At 35.4% G+C, this 18,311-nt stretch overlaps 1 protein-coding gene across 5 annotated transcripts in view; it reads right to left on the reverse strand.

Moving 5' to 3' along the window:
- Nucleotides 1-18,311, reverse strand: part of SON (SON DNA and RNA binding protein) — a 32,714-nt gene that overhangs the window by 1,445 nt on the left and 12,958 nt on the right. For 2 of the 5 annotated variants that reach the window (XM_041735044.1, XM_041735045.1), the window contains exons 4-11: nucleotides 17,764-17,924; nucleotides 15,695-15,841; nucleotides 15,337-15,525; nucleotides 8,262-8,372; nucleotides 7,018-7,134; nucleotides 2,698-2,845; nucleotides 402-473; nucleotides 183-298 (exon numbers count right to left, since the gene is read on the reverse strand). In XM_041735044.1, the coding sequence (XP_041590978.1) occupies nucleotides 183-298; nucleotides 402-473; nucleotides 2,698-2,845; nucleotides 7,018-7,134; nucleotides 8,262-8,372; nucleotides 15,337-15,525; nucleotides 15,695-15,841; nucleotides 17,764-17,924 (1,061 nt within the window). Of the gene's footprint in view, nucleotides 1-182; nucleotides 299-401; nucleotides 474-2,697; nucleotides 2,846-3,513; nucleotides 3,594-7,017; nucleotides 7,135-8,261; nucleotides 8,373-14,429; nucleotides 15,230-15,336; nucleotides 15,526-15,694; nucleotides 15,842-16,014; nucleotides 17,535-17,763; nucleotides 17,925-18,311 lie in introns of those variants that run through there. The other 3 variants (XM_041735046.1, XM_041735047.1, XM_041735048.1) reach the window with 3 other exon arrangements.

Raw genomic sequence — 18,311 nt, forward strand, 5'->3', positions numbered from 1 at the left:
AGGTCATATTAAAGTATGCTTAAATATTTAAAAACCCCAAAACCCTACCATTTCTACCCACACATATATATTCACTCCCAACCCACAATGTATCAATCCTGTGACCATACAATGCTTACCCCTCACCCTCTAAGTCCTCAAATTAATAGGGGTATACAATTAATGCAGAAATTCATATTTACCCTAAAGAGAAAATGTTTGCGATGATCTGGGCCACTATCATGGACCAAGAGAAATTCTGGTGGTTGCCACCTTCTCTTATTACAGATTTCCATCAAAGCAGACACAGGATGTTTGCCTACAAAGAAAAAAATAACCAGTTGTTGATTATTTCCAATGTGGCAACAAAATACGAATTCAAGTGGGAGATAGGACAAGAAGAAATTCAAATGTACTCTCACCTGACAGATCTTTCATTGCAGCAGAGAAGTTCCCGGACCTCTTTTGTGCTCTTTCTCCTACTGCAACAAGACCTTTAAAATAAAAAGGCAGTGTTCACTGAAGAAACTCCAAAGCATCATTTTAAATTATTATATACAATGATTCCCTCTGTAGGACCCTAAATCTCAACCTATGCCTTCCAATAAAATACTCAACCCCCACTACCTTTGATTTTTATATAGTTTACCTTGTTTTGCTGTTTCAATGTATAAGCCTATACTTTATGTTCATATAACTTGGTAATAGAAATTGCTTAAGAAATCAAATATTCACAGAACACAAAAACCTAGTAGCATATGAATACACCTATTAAGTGCCACAGATAACACCTTTAGGATTTCTTTTTAATAAGTTTAAAAAATAGTGGCTATTTATTTCAAATGCTTTCTAAAGGCTTTTCCCATTCCTTAAAGCACCCTGCTGTTAATTAAGTTCCCCAAAAGGTGAGGATTTTAGGCCACACACCCTCCAAACAAAGAAGTGTCTCTATAAACGGGTCCATTTTTCCCCAGCAAACAGCCCCTGACTTCTCAAATGAAGATGTTCACAGAAGACAATCTCACTGCATAACCTCCCTTTCCAATGGGATTTCACTGTCTCATTAGCCAAAGTCCATGCTTTCCTGCTTCCATTTCTCCTAGGGGGAATTCTTCAGCTCTTCACTAAATCTGCTAGTACTCTTCTCCAAACCCAACACCTATTACACAATTCCAACGAGGATGTTCCTGGAATTATGTAATGCATTCACAGATGTTTTCTTATAAACAAATCACCTTGTATGACTCAAAAAAATCTATTCAACTTGTATAAGTAATACAATGTCAAATGTGACATAATCCATACAATGTCCTTTTCTAATTCAGTTTGAATTAATGCTACAGCAGCACAGAACGATTCTCCTGCTATTTCCAACCTACTTGAGAATCCTTACAATTAATCCCTCTAATTTGAAAAAAAAAAAGATATCACAGTATTCTACGTGGATGACAATGTAGAAATTCTGATGCAAAATGCTTTATGAGACACACAATTTGGTCCAAGCTAGTTGGTTTCCAAATTCACTGACACAGAATAATTTATCTGCATTAACTTCAACTTCTCTTTCTGATTGAAAAGATAAGGAAAATTCCAGGTTTAAGCTTTCTAGTCTTTAAAAATCAGGCTTATACACAATCTATTGAAATCACACTGAGATGACAGCCCCATTTGATTCTACGTAAGACATTATTCCAAGGGAAGAAATTATTTAAGAGGTACCAACTGGCTGTTATCAATGAGCACTAAGTGTCTGTGTGTGCATATATACATATATATACATGTTTGTTTGCTTTTTTTTTTTTACACAAGTGGAGGGAGGGCCCAGAGAGACAGACAGAATCCCAAGAGATTCTCTTTCCCGTGCACCCCACAGAGGCCAATGTAGGGCTCGACCTCACGACTCTGAGATCATGACCTGAGCCAAAATCAAGAGTTGGACACTTAACTGAGCTATCCAGGCACTCCGCTAAGTATATTTTTAATACTTAGCAACTGCATGGGGGCAATGCAGAAGGATTTCCAGGAGTGGCAAAGTACTAGTAAGATAAAAGTTCCAAGGTGCCCTGAGCACAAGACAATATGACGAGCTGACACTGCTGTCAGCAACTGGCCTATTCTCCAGCCCCAACCCAAGAAAATTCAATGACAGAGCTTAAAAAGAGGGAGATACCAAAACTGTTTATAGGAGAAGACAAAACAAGACTCTAATAGGAAATAAGGAGAATACGTGGTATAAATAAGAAGGAAAAAAAAAATACAGCCTAGAAATGACAAGTATGTTACCTGTCACAAGAAAAAACGGGGATACCATTTACCAAAACTGTAATCTAACTGAAATTTCAATCCCATTGATATATGCACATTTCCATAATATTTAGCAACTAACATAAGACCACCTTTTAGCTCCCATTAGTGACTCCCATCTGTATCTATACAAGCTGCCACAAATGGATGAACCTTTTCTTTCTTAATAGCTGTAGATATGCTCCATCCAGTTAAGCATCATGGACATCAAAATGTAAAAAGGTTACTTTGGGGGAAAATATTTTTTTTCAAGGGGCACTTGGGTGGCTCTGATGGTATAGCGTGTGACTCATGATCTTAGGGTCATGAGATCAAGCCCACATTGGGCAGAGCTTGCTTTAAAAAAAACTACGAAGGTAATGAAACCCTAAATATTAAGGAGAAATAATCAACATTCCCAAAACAATGGGTTACCTTTTCGGTCTGTCTTAAAATCAACCAGGATAGGTTCCTTATTTCCTTCTTTGTTTTTTCCTAATCCTTCTCCTTCTCTCCAGCCCATTTTTCTCATCAAAACGGCTCCCATTCCTCCAGTTACCGGGGCTGCTCTTAAGAACTGATCCTATCCAAAGAAAGAAAGGTAAAATGTCCCCATTTCACAGTTAGAATTTGACTACAAACTTGGTGTTACTTAAAAAAAAAGTCTTATTTTACTTCTAGATCTGGTATAGCAATTAAATTTCTATACTTATATACATACTGTAGTGTGGATGCTCTAATTATTTTCACCATTAACATAATAGTATTTTGAAAGTCAAATAAGGCAAATAAATGGCAGTTTAAAACAGTGGCCCTCATGCCCCCCTCCAAAAAAAAAAAAAAAATTAGAACACTCCTGTTTTCGTCCACTATTTAGGTTCACTGGTATCTCTTCTTAGCTTGCAAAATAAAAAGAAGGCAATGTTAAAACAGTCAATAATATTAATTGTCCCAGGTGTACCTAGTTAATGAATAAAGCCCAGAAATCATTTAGAAATAGTTTGGACACTGAAGAAGCATACTGTTAACAACCCAAGTTTTCTTCCCCATTCTACCATAAAGCAAGTAAAAATATTTTACTTAGAAAATCCCTATGAAGCAAAGAAGATAACTCTTTAAAGTATATTTACACAGTAAGAAATGGACAGTCATATAAAATACCCTGTCATTATACCAAACTGAATCTGAATTCTTTTAAAACCTAGCGTGACGTTAAAAGACTTGTAAAAAACTCCTTAAGCGTTTACATACCTAGGCCTCGGTGGCAGCAGTGTTGTGAATAGTAGGGCTGGCACTGACCGGGGCAAGAAGACAGCTACAAGGATTTGGCCCTGAAACAAGTTTCCATACAGAGGGGTGAAAGTTCACAGGTTATTCTGTGAACAGTCATCTCTCTTGTATCCAACCCACTGAACCATAATTTCCATCAAAGCAGCAAACCACTTAATGTCATAAGATGCACAACTATATACATTAGCATGGTCAACAGTCATATTCACACATTTTAAGAAATAAATAGCTGATGCCTCTATTTAAAGGACATCCATGTAAACAGAACAAATGAATTCTACTGTTGATCTTTATGGCTTTTTTAAAAATTTGTAAATCTCCAAATCCTGCTTTAGTTTCCCTTGTTATTAAATTTTAGATTTATGTTCTCTAGCAAATATGTAGCAAAAGTCATTAACTTATCAAAAGAGGGAGTCAAAACTTTTGGTAGCTCTGGAAAGAGTAAGCATTAATCATTTCCTGTATTGATAAGTTAATACAAAATTTTTTAAATCTTGTTTTTACACACAGTAGTAAAACTTTATCATCTTATTTTTTTCCCCAGCTTTGTAAATTATATGCTGGGGAGAAAGCATGCCAATGATGTGTGACTAGACATTAAGTTCAACAAGGTGCTCTGATGGAAGGAGGCAGCTGTGGAGGTAAAAACATACCCCTGGTTCAGTTCCTTATTTGGTGCAGGCCATGCAGTGTTGATGTATAAAGAGAAAAGTTAGCTGATGCTTGGGTATCAACTGCCTTGTTGCTACACACCTAGAATGACTTTTACTTACTTCCAGGTTCATCCGCCCCTCTTTTCCAGGCAACACTCCTAAAAAAAAGGGCAACTGTGCAAAGTATAATGCAAATCCCCAAATAACCCAGGCTTCCAACTCGGTTTCCAATCTCTACTATGTTCATGTTTCTTTACCCCAGTGTGTATACAGTTCACCAAAAAGCTGCTTAATCTAATGAACCTATAATAATAAACAATACCCTTCGGGTCATGTCCAAATCATTTAATTCCAGAAAATAAAGGTTCTTTTAAATCAATTATCACTTAAAAATGTTTTACTGACAAATAATAATAATGGAAAAATTCTCACTCCTTTTCATCTAAGAATATACTGCAACAGACTAAAAGAGAATATGGAGAATGCTGGCATTCCATGTGGTTTTTAAACGTAAAAGAGTGTAGCGAGGCAAGAAAAGCTGTATGATCACTGAAAGTTTTCTGAACACAACACTTTGTGATATTTGACAGTGAAGATAAATGTTAATTTTTCAGTTATCTAAAGACCTTCCACATTATAAATAAAATGTTCCTTCCTTCCTTGACATCAGTAGCAAATGTTCTTCTATAAACATTTAACTGGGAGTTTTCCTGAAAACATAGCTTTCTTACTAGTATTTAAAAATGTCTCTGATGAATGTATCTCATAATTTATCAAAATGGGTTACATTTACATTTAACATGATGTGAATTATTTAAAACTTGTCAACTGCCTACAAGACCGGAAAGCAAAAAAAATTTAAGGGACAGTTTGCAAGGAACCAATTTAATCAGTAGATTCATTTCTGCAAGTTACGTTAACATGATTTTTAGAACTGTATTAGCATTATGTGGATAGGCAGCACTTCATCATACAAATGAAGTTCAAAATTTTGCAATGGAATCGCATTCAGAAGCTTCTACCTAGTACTGTACAAAACTACTTAATTTTTATGTGCCTAAACACTCACATAAACTTAAAGTCTAATTTCCTGAAATACTGAGCACTCAGCTTCAAGATTAAATAATATTAAAGAATTAAAACTACTCAAATAAGTGTGTACTTATAATTAGTCCCAATGAGATGAAAACCATTTTCAAATACTATACAAACCACTATATTTTAAATACTGTAATATAGTTAAGTCCAAAATGAACTCAAAATCAAAAGTATTTTGCTAGATTTTCATCTTTTTCCAACACCAATCCTAGTAAATTACATAAAAGTTAATTTTTCATGAATCTGACCATATACTCACTATACACCTATTAGTACATCTCTTCCCCCCCACCCAAGTGGCAGGCAAACTAAGGATATATCATGTTTTATATTAATTTGTTAATAAGAGGGCCATCAGAGATAATGCTATCAAAACAAATGTTATGAGATTAAAAGATCTGAAGCAACCAAAATCTCATTTTGCTGAAATTCAGTTCATTCCCTGGCAATCATAACCATTCTTCATAGGTGCCCATCACGCTATTAATTACCACCCTGTGAAGCAGTAATAAGGACTTGTCTTCTCATGACACTTGGGGACTGAAATTCCAAGTAATTACTTGCCCATGATCACAAAAGCAGTCAGGAGTACAGCGGGATAAAGAAACCTTCCCAATCCTTTAGACCACGCAGCCTCCTAGTTTCAGCACTGCCATGCTGCCAGTACTCCTGAAACAAATTTCCCATCACCCATCCAACCAAACCAGAAGGCATTTCTTTAGAAAGCCTTGCTTAACCACCTAGGACTCCCCCGACAATGAGGCAGCCGTAGGTGGAGTTCACAGGTCTCATTGCAGGAATGTGAAACCAGGAGCACCTACATCTTCACAGCACGAGGCGTCCATCCTCTCCTTTCAATTTAGGACTTACTATATCCTGGTTGTTTGGTTTTTTTCCATGACATCAGTGGTTCTCAAATTGAGCCTGTGGATCACCAGAGGCCACCAGGGCCTAAATGGTGGTCCACAGATTGTATCCTCCAGCCCCACCCCGCCCCCTTCACCACCCCTTCGGCACTGCCCACCTCCCCACACACTCCAGCCCTCCTCCCCAGCCTTCCAGTCCCATGGCAAGATCACCACATGCAGTGCTAATACTGGGGCCTCCCAACCAACTTGCTGTAACCGGCAACTGACAACCACAGGGATCAGGGGCTGGAGATCACCAGAGGGGTGAGGAGTAAGGGCCAAGAGAGCTTACAAGAGGGCACAGGCACTAAGGAAGGGGAAAGAAGGACAGAGGAATAGAGAAATGGAAAACTGGGATGGTAAGAGGGCCCTTTGGGCAGTGATCCACCAAATATAAACCTGTAATAAAGTATCCCATGATGAGAAAAAATTTGAGAACCACTGCTTTGAAATCATTAGATTAGTAGTCCAACAGGAACTGTGGAACATTCTGAACAGCACCTGAGATACACTTGTTAGCATTCAAAAGTTTTAAAAAACCACCCCCCAAAAAACCAGCAGTTGCAATATAGAAATAACTTGAGGATAGAAACTAAACGGGCTCTTAAGCCATATTTATACATTTGCCATTGTCTCACAAATCAGGTCCATCTTCAGTGTCCATCCTAGAGTATGCACACATAGAAAATTTACTCGTGAACTTTCAGTTAAAGTCACTGGCCTCTTCGTGCATTTTTAATAAAACATTTTCTAAAAAAATCATAATTTTGTACTTGGACACTTTCATATGTGCGTATGTCGTGTACCTTTTTAATCCAGGCTTGGGCACCAGTATTAGCCAATTGTTCTTGTGTCAGAACCTGTACTCCTGTACTTCCAGTGAACTGGCCAGGAATAGAGTTTAGCTGAGCCCAGGCATCAATCTGAAGAAAAAAACATGCCTCAATTAACTAAGTAAAATTACTTATCTACTCAAAACGCCTCTGGTTTATTTCACTACGTTATTTAGTTCTTCAAAAGGCTAAGACTTAAAACTTCAACTTTTAAAATAGCATGCTGAATTTAAACATATTTAAAATTGTTTTCTTAAACACTTCAAAGAAGCACTTTGCTAACATTCAGTTCGGTCCCAATAATAACAAAATTTAAGATGTAACTCTAACTACTAAAAAAGTATAACTATATAATACTCATTCCTCAAAATATCACATTGATACATGAATACAGAAAACAGTTCATAGAGCCAAGGATCCCCACCCTTTGCTTATGTACATCATATAAATGTCACAATCACCTGAGTTTTTAATAACCTTTTTTGTGGTATTAGAAATCCAGGATAAATCAAGAGATATGCTTAAGGAGTAATGAGTTATACAGGAAATTGTTCAAACACATAAAACAGCTTTCACACTACGTTAATCACCAACATTTATTGTGATGGTTAAAAATCAGTTGTCAGTCCTTCAAAGTAGATTTACTCAACACTGGCATGGTCAGATCTGTATTTCCTTATCTGTCTGAATGTATACTTACTGTGTCTATACAGATCTACCACAGGAATGTAGAAGACAAATGGAAAGCTGTCCACTGTTAAAAGTATAGACTCTGGATTCAAGACTGCCTAATCACTTTTTTACAATTTTAATTCCAGGGTAGCAGTAGTTAACGTACGGTGTTTTGTTTCAGGTTGACTAACCTTTTCTTAGTCCATTTCCTCAGCTGGAAAGTGGGAAATAGGAGTACCTACATTTCACAGGGCTATTATGGGCATGTAGCTACTTTTAAATACCAGATTACAAACTCTATATAAGGGCAGAGAATTTTTTTATTTACCCTCCCAAACTGTTCCTGCCACACAGTACACAATAAATACTTACTAAATAAATGATCATGCCCCAAGTCACTTTCATTTAAAATAAGCTAGCTAATTACAATAAATTACAATTTCCTTGGATTTTAAGGACCTACGTTTCAACAGCATGCCACAGACTTTGCTTATGTCAGAACTAATTATTTAAATTCTCATTTATACATTAAAATTGCTACATACCCGTTCCTGAGCTCGATTTAACATGCTCATGGCTTCAAGGTCAAATGCATTCTCACTGAGTCTTTTCTGAGCAAGTGCCCGCTCACTCATTGCTGTTGAGATGTCCACAGGCTAAGAAAGAAAACATAGATAATTATCTCAAATTACGATAGACCCCCTAAATTCTAAAAGTGCTTGCATCTTTAGTTGCTACATATCAAAAATAAACTAATAGCCTTACAAATTAATAATCTTGTAAAGTACAGAAAAGATGCCAAAAAGTAAAGGAACCTTGGGAAAGTAGACAAGGATTTAAGACAAGTTACAAAGTATCAGAGGCAGCAGTTAAGTGATTTCATATTTTCTACTGTATCATATTACGATCATGGAAAGTTGAAGAACTTAAAACTCTCTAGCCTTCACTAACAAGTCATTTATAAAAAAATGAGAATTTTTTTGAACAATTTTTCAACTTAATTTATATGCATTAGCAGTTTTCAATTTATCCTATTTATTAATAAGCATAATGTGAGAAGCAATAAGCAAGGTTCTTGAATAAGCAAGCAGAAAAACACTATCATATCATGTCAGTGGTCTCTCCACTCATCCGCACATCCTTCCACCTTCTTGCAGTTGCTCAGGGACAGTTGTCTTAAGAGAACTCCACTTCTTCAAAAACTGTATTTCACTATATAAATAAATGAATCCTTTGTTTTCAGTTTATATACATTAATGACCCAAATTAAAATACTTCCGTGGGGGTACATAACAATATGAACCAAAACACCTAAAATGAGGTATGTCTGAATTGACATATCCTCCTTTTCAAAGCTCATGCCCTACCTGTAAAAACTTTATGCTAAGCAAAGAGGAGTTTATAGTTTAACTTTTTTAAATGTTTCATAATGGTAATCTTTAGAACAAATTCCCAATTTGTCAGATTTGTGGCTCAACCATAAAAGGAAAACCAAGTATATAATGTTCTTTGTTCTAATATTAAGAGCTCATGTTGACTTCTATCAACTCACCAATTCTTAATACTTTTCTTCTAACACAACTTAACCCATTAGTATTACCCAGTGATTGCACCCAAGAAAATTCATTTTTGGAAAATGTTTGACATGGGAAGGTTTTCCTATATTCATTTATAAAGAATAATTAGTGAGCACTATATGGATATGACAAACAGTCAGTGAGGTAAATTAACGGCTAAGGATTTTTCTTAAAAAGCTAAAAGTAAAGGCCACCTGCAATTTAATGGTGTACTGCATATGAAATTTTTCTAAAATAAAGACCTGTATAGTAGAGAAGGGTATGTAACCATGAGAGAATTCTATCTCATGCATAAGAATTCCTAATCTTCCTTTTCCTACCTTCAGAACCCCTTATTCTTCCATCATTCTTAGTTATCCTGCTAAATTGTCTCCGAATTCCTCTAGCAACAAAATTTTTCTTCTATGTAGACTCTTTTGTATTACCTTTTTAAAACGAAAGCAAAACAAATCTGAACTCATTCTGTCATCATTGTTGGACTGTTTATAGATCTCAGGATTAAAGATCTTAATCTCTTCATCAATACACTGAATTATCCGTGCTAATTAGAATACAGGACCTATAAAAAATAATCTAAGCAAAGTCACAATTAAATACTAAAAAATTTTGTGCCTTCACTTTTCACTTCTATTATAATTCTGATCAACTGCTGACATTTTAAATGGCAACCCAGATATTTTGGCCAAAATTTATTCCTTTGGCGTTAGATGTTTCCTAAAACTGTTAAGTAGGATTATCAATGTAACTTGGAGGCCCACTGAATACGTCTCAAAGACTGTTCATTAACCTTGCCCAAATTACTTTGGGTAGCAGTCTATAAATCTTTCAGGATGGCTAGATGGAAATGGGTTTTTATTCCAAAAAGTTAAAGTTTAGAGGAGATAATTTGGAAAATCTATCTCCACCATCCCAAGCCTTGATTCCCAATCTCCAACTATGAATTTAGCCATGAAAATGTAGTAAAGATGGCTCTGAAAGCTCCCAATGTCTCTAAAATGAAATTCTTCAAACTGGAAAGCAAATAAATATATCTATCTTTGAATCCCTCTTTCGGAAAACACATCTTCAATACTTTTTTCTTTTAAAGTCTTCACTGAGTAAGCGGATAACCTAAAATGTCTCATTTATCCCAAGAAGAAACTTCATTCAAATCTCAGTAATACTTAAATTCACCTGTCTGAAAGAAATTTTAATATAGCAACCTTGATATTTAATATAAATTTACTTTATATAAAATTACAACTATTTTTTTCCCAAAGTAATAAAAATTCATTTACTCAAAAGGCTTATTAGCAAAGTAAGCTCCAAGTTCATGTCAAAACCTTATTACCAGATGGTAATCTATTAATTTTATATTCGTATTTTTAAATGTGAAGAAATAAAATGAACCCAGGATTATCTTAACCTCTTAAGGATCCTGAAGAGTTTGAATCAAAAAGCAGGTTTCCAGGTTTTCAAGGCATTCCAGATATGTGATAATGAACAAAAAGCCAAATATAATCTCCAAAGCATTAATACTCAAGAACTAGACCAAATGTTACATGTCAGTATTAAAACTCTCATAAAATATTAGAGCTACTCTTCAGAATACTGGCCAACATTATTCTCTACAGTTATAGTAATGAGCACCTGAAATGTGTCTAGTCCAATTAAGAAACTGATTTCTCAATGAGTAGTGACTACTACTACATCAGACTGTATGATGTGTGTGTGTATATATGAATAGTATATATTGGATTATACTATATAGTAGAACTTTAGAGCCTTAACTATCTTTAAATGTTGCACAGAAATAGGAATATGTGAAAGTTACCAAAATGATGCTAAAAAGCCCTTCTAAAAACAAGGTGAAAAAAAAAAGCTTAAATTTCATAGACTACTATCTAGTTGTCATCAACAAGCCTTATTTGTTTCCAATGACAAACTATAGATTTTCTAAAGTCTAATTATGATACTACAGTAATATTCTAGGTATTGTAATGGGGGAATGCCTAATTTCCTTTACACTAAGACTCATGCTAAGTGAAATCTATATAAGAGAGTATCCTGAATTATAATTCCAGTTCTAATAAAAACCTGTCCAAGTCATTTTATCTCTACTACAGCAACACAGCAAATCACTTCTCCCATAATCCAAGAAAGTGTCAGGAATAATGAAATCCACAATTAACATAAATTTCATAGTCTAAGCATAAATTGTGTACTTTCTGTATCGTCCTCATTAAAAAATCCTAAGTAAAAAAAAAAATATCCTAATTTACTTCCCTCTTTTGTCAACCAAACTGTTCATACAAGTATTTTAGGTTATTTCTTAGAAAGAAAAAATGGGAGGGGCTATAAAAGGGCTAAAAAAAATATTAGAAGGGGGGCAGGCAGATAAAGAAAATAAAACCTATAATATGAAAATTATTTTCTACAAATATAATTGCAGGTATCTTAAAAGATGGTAAAAAGGAAACTTTTAATTGTAAAAACACAGAACTAAGAAAATGCATAGGACCTGTATGTAAAATAGAATTTTAAAATATTTAGCAAAAATTAACAAATTACAAAGAGGTTCATATAGAAAAGAAGATAACAACTACAAAAACAAAAGCCATACACAATACAGAATATCTCAGTGTCATGTGTTTTTAAACCATAAATTATGAATCTTTTTATTACATCATATAGAATTCTCTAGTATAAACTCTTACATATTTAAACAAACTACAGTAAGAAAACAAATAGATAATCTAGTAAATGGTTCAAAGAAATTCAGTGTTAATCACTGAGGAGAATCTAAGGAAAGGAGGAGGAATAACAAGGCTGTACTTAACTATTCTAGCACTGCCAGGGCCTAGTGTTTAATTTTCAATTAAAATTTACATCTTACCCCAAGAACTGAGCTTTCCTAAACTATAAATTTAGAACTTCTACACTTAAGAGAACTGTAGCTCCACTGGGATGTGGAAATAGTTTTCAGTAAACCAGGCACATTGCCTACCTCTGGACATCTAAATATTTATGATTAATAGTAAACCCCAGGAAATTTTATGTCAAAGACTACATTTAAATCTTCTACCCAATAAGCCTCTAACTTTATTACCAAGAATTAATGCCCCCGAGGACTATTTTTTAAATATTAGTTTTCCAACATTTTTGATTTCACTGTTTATGAATCAAATTCACACAAATATGGTCAAAGTTCTGCAGTCACTCCTTACTGAGGATGATGTTGGCTGGCTTCTGGATAGGAAGACGATGCTATGGCAGTAAGGAACAGTCTGATGAGCTGATATTCCATAAGATACGAATTTATGTTGATCCATCCACATCTATCCACTCACGCTTATGTCAAAGAGCACTCATGTGCAAGACAATTGGTGGAGTTAAGGATTACAGCAAAGCCGAGATCAAATCTGTGATCTTTGCTTAAATGTTTTAAGCTCAAAACTAAAAAAACCACAAACTCCATTTGTATTTATTAAAATGAAAAAGACTGAGAAGTTTTTTTAAAAAAATACTATTGAGTTAAAACAGTGACCATTTGAAAGAACTTTCCTTTTACTCTCTCAAACCCTTTATTTCAACCCCTAACAGGGAATCAAAAGGGTCAATGCTTCCATAAAATGTCACCAATAGTATTCCACAAACATTGGTATATATATATATCATAATCTTACAAATATATTTGCAAGATACAGCTAAATAACTAGAACTAAACATTTTATATTGTGACTACCTCCCCCAAGTGTTTACTACTAGTGTTAGGTAAAAGTACAAGAGACCTAATATCAAAACAAAACCCTCTTCTAAAATTTAGAACCCTCTCCTAAAATTTTGGGATTGTTTTTGCTTAAAGTTAACCTACTTATTTTTTTAGTCTGATCTCCCAAGAAACTAGTTAAAAAGAGTTCTGGTATCAAATAGTTGTATATATCCTCCCACAGGAGAAAAAGCTTCTTTTCTTTAGCCCTCTGAACTTTTTCTCCTGCTTTCATGAAACGCTGCTTAATACAAAATTTGAATACCCAATTTTTCCCCCTGGGATTTCTTTGGAAATAATTTCCAACTTTTAATTAAAAAATGACAACCACTTCTGATGACAGACAAGGATAAGGCACCACACTCTTAGTGTTAAGAATGAAAATGGCAGAGTACTGAACTTCAAATATATAAATACATATATAAAAACTCTCAATCAAGAAAGTACTTTCACCATGTTCAAATAAGGTTAAAATAGTTATGATCACTTATTTTCTCAGGATAATCCCTTGGAATTTTTCAGTATTTATAGGAAGATACTCAGCTGAAAATTTTTTCTCACATAAATAACCTCCACATATTTTTTTCCAACTCTGTTAAATGTTTTATCTACAAATTACTAAAGGCATTATGTATCAGAATTTTTTAAGTCTGTTTGGCCCTCTTATCCTGATTTATATTCAGCTAGTACAAGATTTAAGTTAATTGCAAATGTCAGTTAACTTTTCCCTCTTGAGATGTGCAGGTAGCCTTATTTGGGGATTAGCAACTGAACTACTCAACTGGTTATACTAAAATATTGTCCAAACCAACTGTCCCTCACTGGTGATACTCTTTCCTCACTGGTGACAGTATAACTTGCTTCAATTGCTGAATCCCACGTAAATATAAATCATAACTGGTGACTGTAAGATGCACTGGCTAATTATCATGTCCAGCTTCATGGTATAGAACTTGCTCTCTTAAAATGCCGGTCAAAAAAAAAAAAAAAAGTGAAAATGTCACCTGTGAATAGCTCAGGGGAAAAAAAATACTATCAAAAGATTTCTGATTTGGGTTCTGTTCACTTTCTGATTTTATAAACAACAGGATTTATTTGTAATAATGGAAGTGTTTAGTGGAAGATAATATGGCCAATGAAGGGAACCTGAGGTGGAGAGAACTGGTCTCTCTGACCTACGTATCCCAGAATTGCAAGAAAAGGAAGTGGGGAAGAAGTCCCACATTGTAAGGGCATCAGATTATCTAGTCCAGTCCTTGGACAAACGTCTGGGCTTTGGAACCAAGGGCAAGAGGTGATAACTAGTCTATAGTATCATTCAAAACTCCCACCCCCCCTAGTAAGTCTCCACCCTCCCAGATCCCCCAAGCGTGATTTTGCACAACAAGTTAAATAAAAGTAAACTGTTTATTAAAAGATACAGCAAAGGTACAGATACAGAGATACATACAAAGATACAGATATATATATATATATTTACATATATATACAGTCTTGCTGTTTTCATGTGCACTATACTTAGCAGCACATTAATCAGGCAGCATTTTAATGGGGTTGTTTTGACACTTGGCGTTATTACTGCGTCATTTTGACAAGATACAACTATAGCCTCATGGAAATTTCAAGTTGTAAATTCCACTTCTCCAACTTTTAATAGTAGCAAAGAGGGGAAGGAGAAGGGAAATGGAGTACCAAGGCTGAGCATTAGGTTAAACACAAGAATTCCAAAGGGCCACGGTAGCACAGGGAAGGGAAAATGATTAAAATTAAAGACTATCTGACAAACAACCCAAAGAAACCAATGTTTAAGGGCAATGGGCTATGTATCCAAGATGCTCACACATCAGCCTACAATGACCTTTTCCAATCCAGTTCTTGTGTTGAACCTGAGGATCTGCCTCTCTCTGCTTGATCCCTCCACCCAATAAATTTGCTACCACCAAAATCTAGAGCTATAGAGCCTTGAAGCAAAACGGGAAGCTAAATAGTTGTACCTTGGGCTACCTTCCCATAAGTGCAAGGAGGGCCCAATGTTGGGTAAGGATGTGATAACACTGTTCTCTGCAATTCGATGCTTTTCACTTTGTGGCTTGGTTCCACAAAGTGAATTGCATCGAGTTACTGTCAAATGAGAAGCTGCGGGTTGTTTCATCTGTCGTCTAACCCGGCCCTGCCGTTTAACCCGGCCCTAAGAAGAGTGAAACAGAATCCAAATCAGATATAAAGTAACAATAAAATGGGAGATTCAGGTATTAAAAAACAAAAAACACAAAACACAATATTCCTCTTACTTACCTCAGAGGGCAAATTGCTGCTGAAAACATTATCATCATCTTTGTTTTCTTCACCATTTTTCTCTACAGGAACCCACTCTCCATAAACACTATCTGCTTCTTTTTTTCGATGTTGAGATCCAGATGACACAGGAAATTCTTTTGTTAATGTTACCTGGCTTTTTGGTGGAGTTGGCTTTGCTGCAGCAATCTAAGAAATAATGTATTTCCTTAATTAAAACTTGACTTTCAACATGATCTGAAAATAGCGTTGTTATTTCTCACAATATTTAATCCAAAAATTAAGACATTAAATTCCATTGGGTTTCATTTAAATAGTCTCTGTGCTGTTTCATCAAACCATAAACACTAATACTCACATTCAGATTGAAAAAAATGGGTTTGGGTTCACTGAGTTTAAAGGGATGATGATAAAAAGGAGGTTCTTCTTCCTCTTCATCCGAAACATGAGGCTTATTCACTATTACATCATCATCTTCTTTACTCTGTGCGATCTGTTTGCATTTCTTAAAAAATAAAAACAAAAGATAAATCTTACACTTTATATGGAATAACATGTAATTAAAAAAAAAACAAAACCACATAAAATTAACTTTCAGAAATAAAACAAGATTAACAATTAGTTGTAAATAAGTAACTTAGCTTATAAGCTATTATTTAAACACACTCTAGCTGGTCAGTCAGTCAACAACATTTATTGAGCACCTACTATGTGCAGAGCACTGTACTGGGCACTGTCCAGGGAATACAAAAAAAAAAAAAAAAAAAAGTAGAAGACATGGTCCCTGCTCCAAGGAGCTTACAATCTAGTTCAAGAAACAGAATTACATACACATGAAATAATTGAGGAACGCTTTTACAGAGCAACACAATTAACAAGTGCAAACTGATATAATACAAACTGAGTACATAAGTGCTGAAAGAACAAAAGCTCAAGAGAAAACAGAATCAGGCAGAATTTGATAATCAAGGGCTATTCCTTGAAGAGTTCTAAACCAGATTTTCATAGTTAAGAATAAGGATTGGCAGGAAAAGAAAAAGAGTCATCCTAGTTAGGTGGTGGTAAAAAGGTGAAAAACTTATTGGAAGAACAAGAGGGCTGAAAATGAGGCTTAAAAACATATAGGGGAAACATTAAGTGTTCACAAGATTTTAGATAAGGAGCTTAGATTTGATAAGCAAGTAATAGAAGCCTTCACTAAGTCCTTAAATTAAAAAAAGTTGTAATTCATATTGCAACAAATCTAAGTGAGAAAACAGATTAAGAAACTATATGAACCCCCAAATGCATGGCAAATAAAAAATCTGAAACCTCTGGGTTAGATGGTAATGTGTCTCTCCATAAATGTTTTGTAGGTTGAGTGTCTCAAGGAACAAAACTCAAGAATGAAAAATAAGGCATGATGGAGAGGGTATTAACTGATGAGGTCTGACACATAAAGCAAAGTCCATTCCTTCCCGAGAAGCTAAGGAATAGACTCCATTACCTGGCTTTATAAAAAGGTCAGAGTAAATTTGGGTGGACTTATCTATACAAGCGGTAGAATTTGTCATACCCATCATCAATTGGAAATGTTACAATAGGATAAAAAGCTTCAATTGGCCAAAAAACAGTATATACCAAGCTTGTAATCAAGGGGAACAGAATATATTGACAGTGGCAGGCTGGCATAAGGCTAGCCAATAACAAGTTTCAATATATGAAACAGTGTGATATTTCTGGATCCTAGCAGCAATATTTCAGCGTCCTCCCAAAAAAAAATAATAATAATAAAAATAATAATATTAACAAAACAAAGCAAAAAAAAAAAAGCCTCAATTGAAAAGATCAAATTCTTAAAAACAAAAATAAGTGTGTTTAAAATGTTACTGCCAAAACCCGAACCGCAGGAAGAACTGATAATGGCCGGCCATTATCACCAATGGCTGGTACCAAACAGCCAAAACCCGAAATGTTGATGCGTAAGAAGTTCCTTTCAGGCAATGGCCAGCTATTCTCATTAATTTCCAAGCTCCGGTGGCAAAAGATCATTTCTGAAGATTGTCTGTGTCTTTGCGTATATGCAGTACACTCGTGGCGATCAGTGAACACGTCGTGAATGGAAACGAAACTGTAGGCGAGCTTCTGCGTGTTGCTCACTCAACACCTCCTCCATTCAAACGAACCGTCCCACTCCTCAGTCAGTTTGGCTTCTAAAACTGGAAAGCAAAAGTAATGGGAAGTAACTTTTAGCTAGCGGAGCTTAGCCATCCCGGATAATGGCCTGCTAAACAGAGCTTCTGCCGCTGCCACATCTGTATTTCGGGTTTTGGCCACTCGGTGCCAGCCATTATCAGTTCAGCCCACAATTCGGGTTTTGGCACGCTCCAGAGTCAACATCACTGAAATAATCCATTTAAGAATGTAAACAAATTCTGTCTAGCTTACCTCAGTTAGTTCTTCTATAGTAGCTCCTCCTGATTTTTTAGCAACTTTCTCTTCTATTGTGGGTGGAGGTGCAGGCTTTAGGTTTGGCGGTAAAGGAACACCAGCCTTAGCACACATGGCAGCTGCATTAGCTTTGGCTATTTCAAGTAATTGAGCCTTATCTGGAAGAGGAAAAATATAAGCAGATTTCCTACAGGCTAAACACATTCTGTATTATCCAAAAAGCTTATATGGTTAACAAAATTAAAGGCAGCAATATTCTGTCCTAATGTAACTGTGATCAAATCACTCCTGATCAGTTTTCACACAAATGACCCCTATGAAATCAACACTCAGCTTCCCTTTTAAATACTATACAAAATTAGCTAAATTATGTAACAACCACCCTAAGACACACACACACACACACACACACACACACACACACACTCTCCTGGCAGAGCCCTCTTTATTTTCCAAAATTATGATGCCTTCAGAATTACTTTCCTTCTAATCTCTGACATTTTAAATCACTCTTTAAGCCCAAGTTCAAGTACCACCTCTTCTTC

This window comes from Vulpes lagopus, chromosome 20, assembly GCF_018345385.1.
Source record: "Vulpes lagopus strain Blue_001 chromosome 20, ASM1834538v1, whole genome shotgun sequence".
Classification (NCBI taxonomy): domain Eukaryota; kingdom Metazoa; phylum Chordata; class Mammalia; order Carnivora; family Canidae; genus Vulpes; species Vulpes lagopus.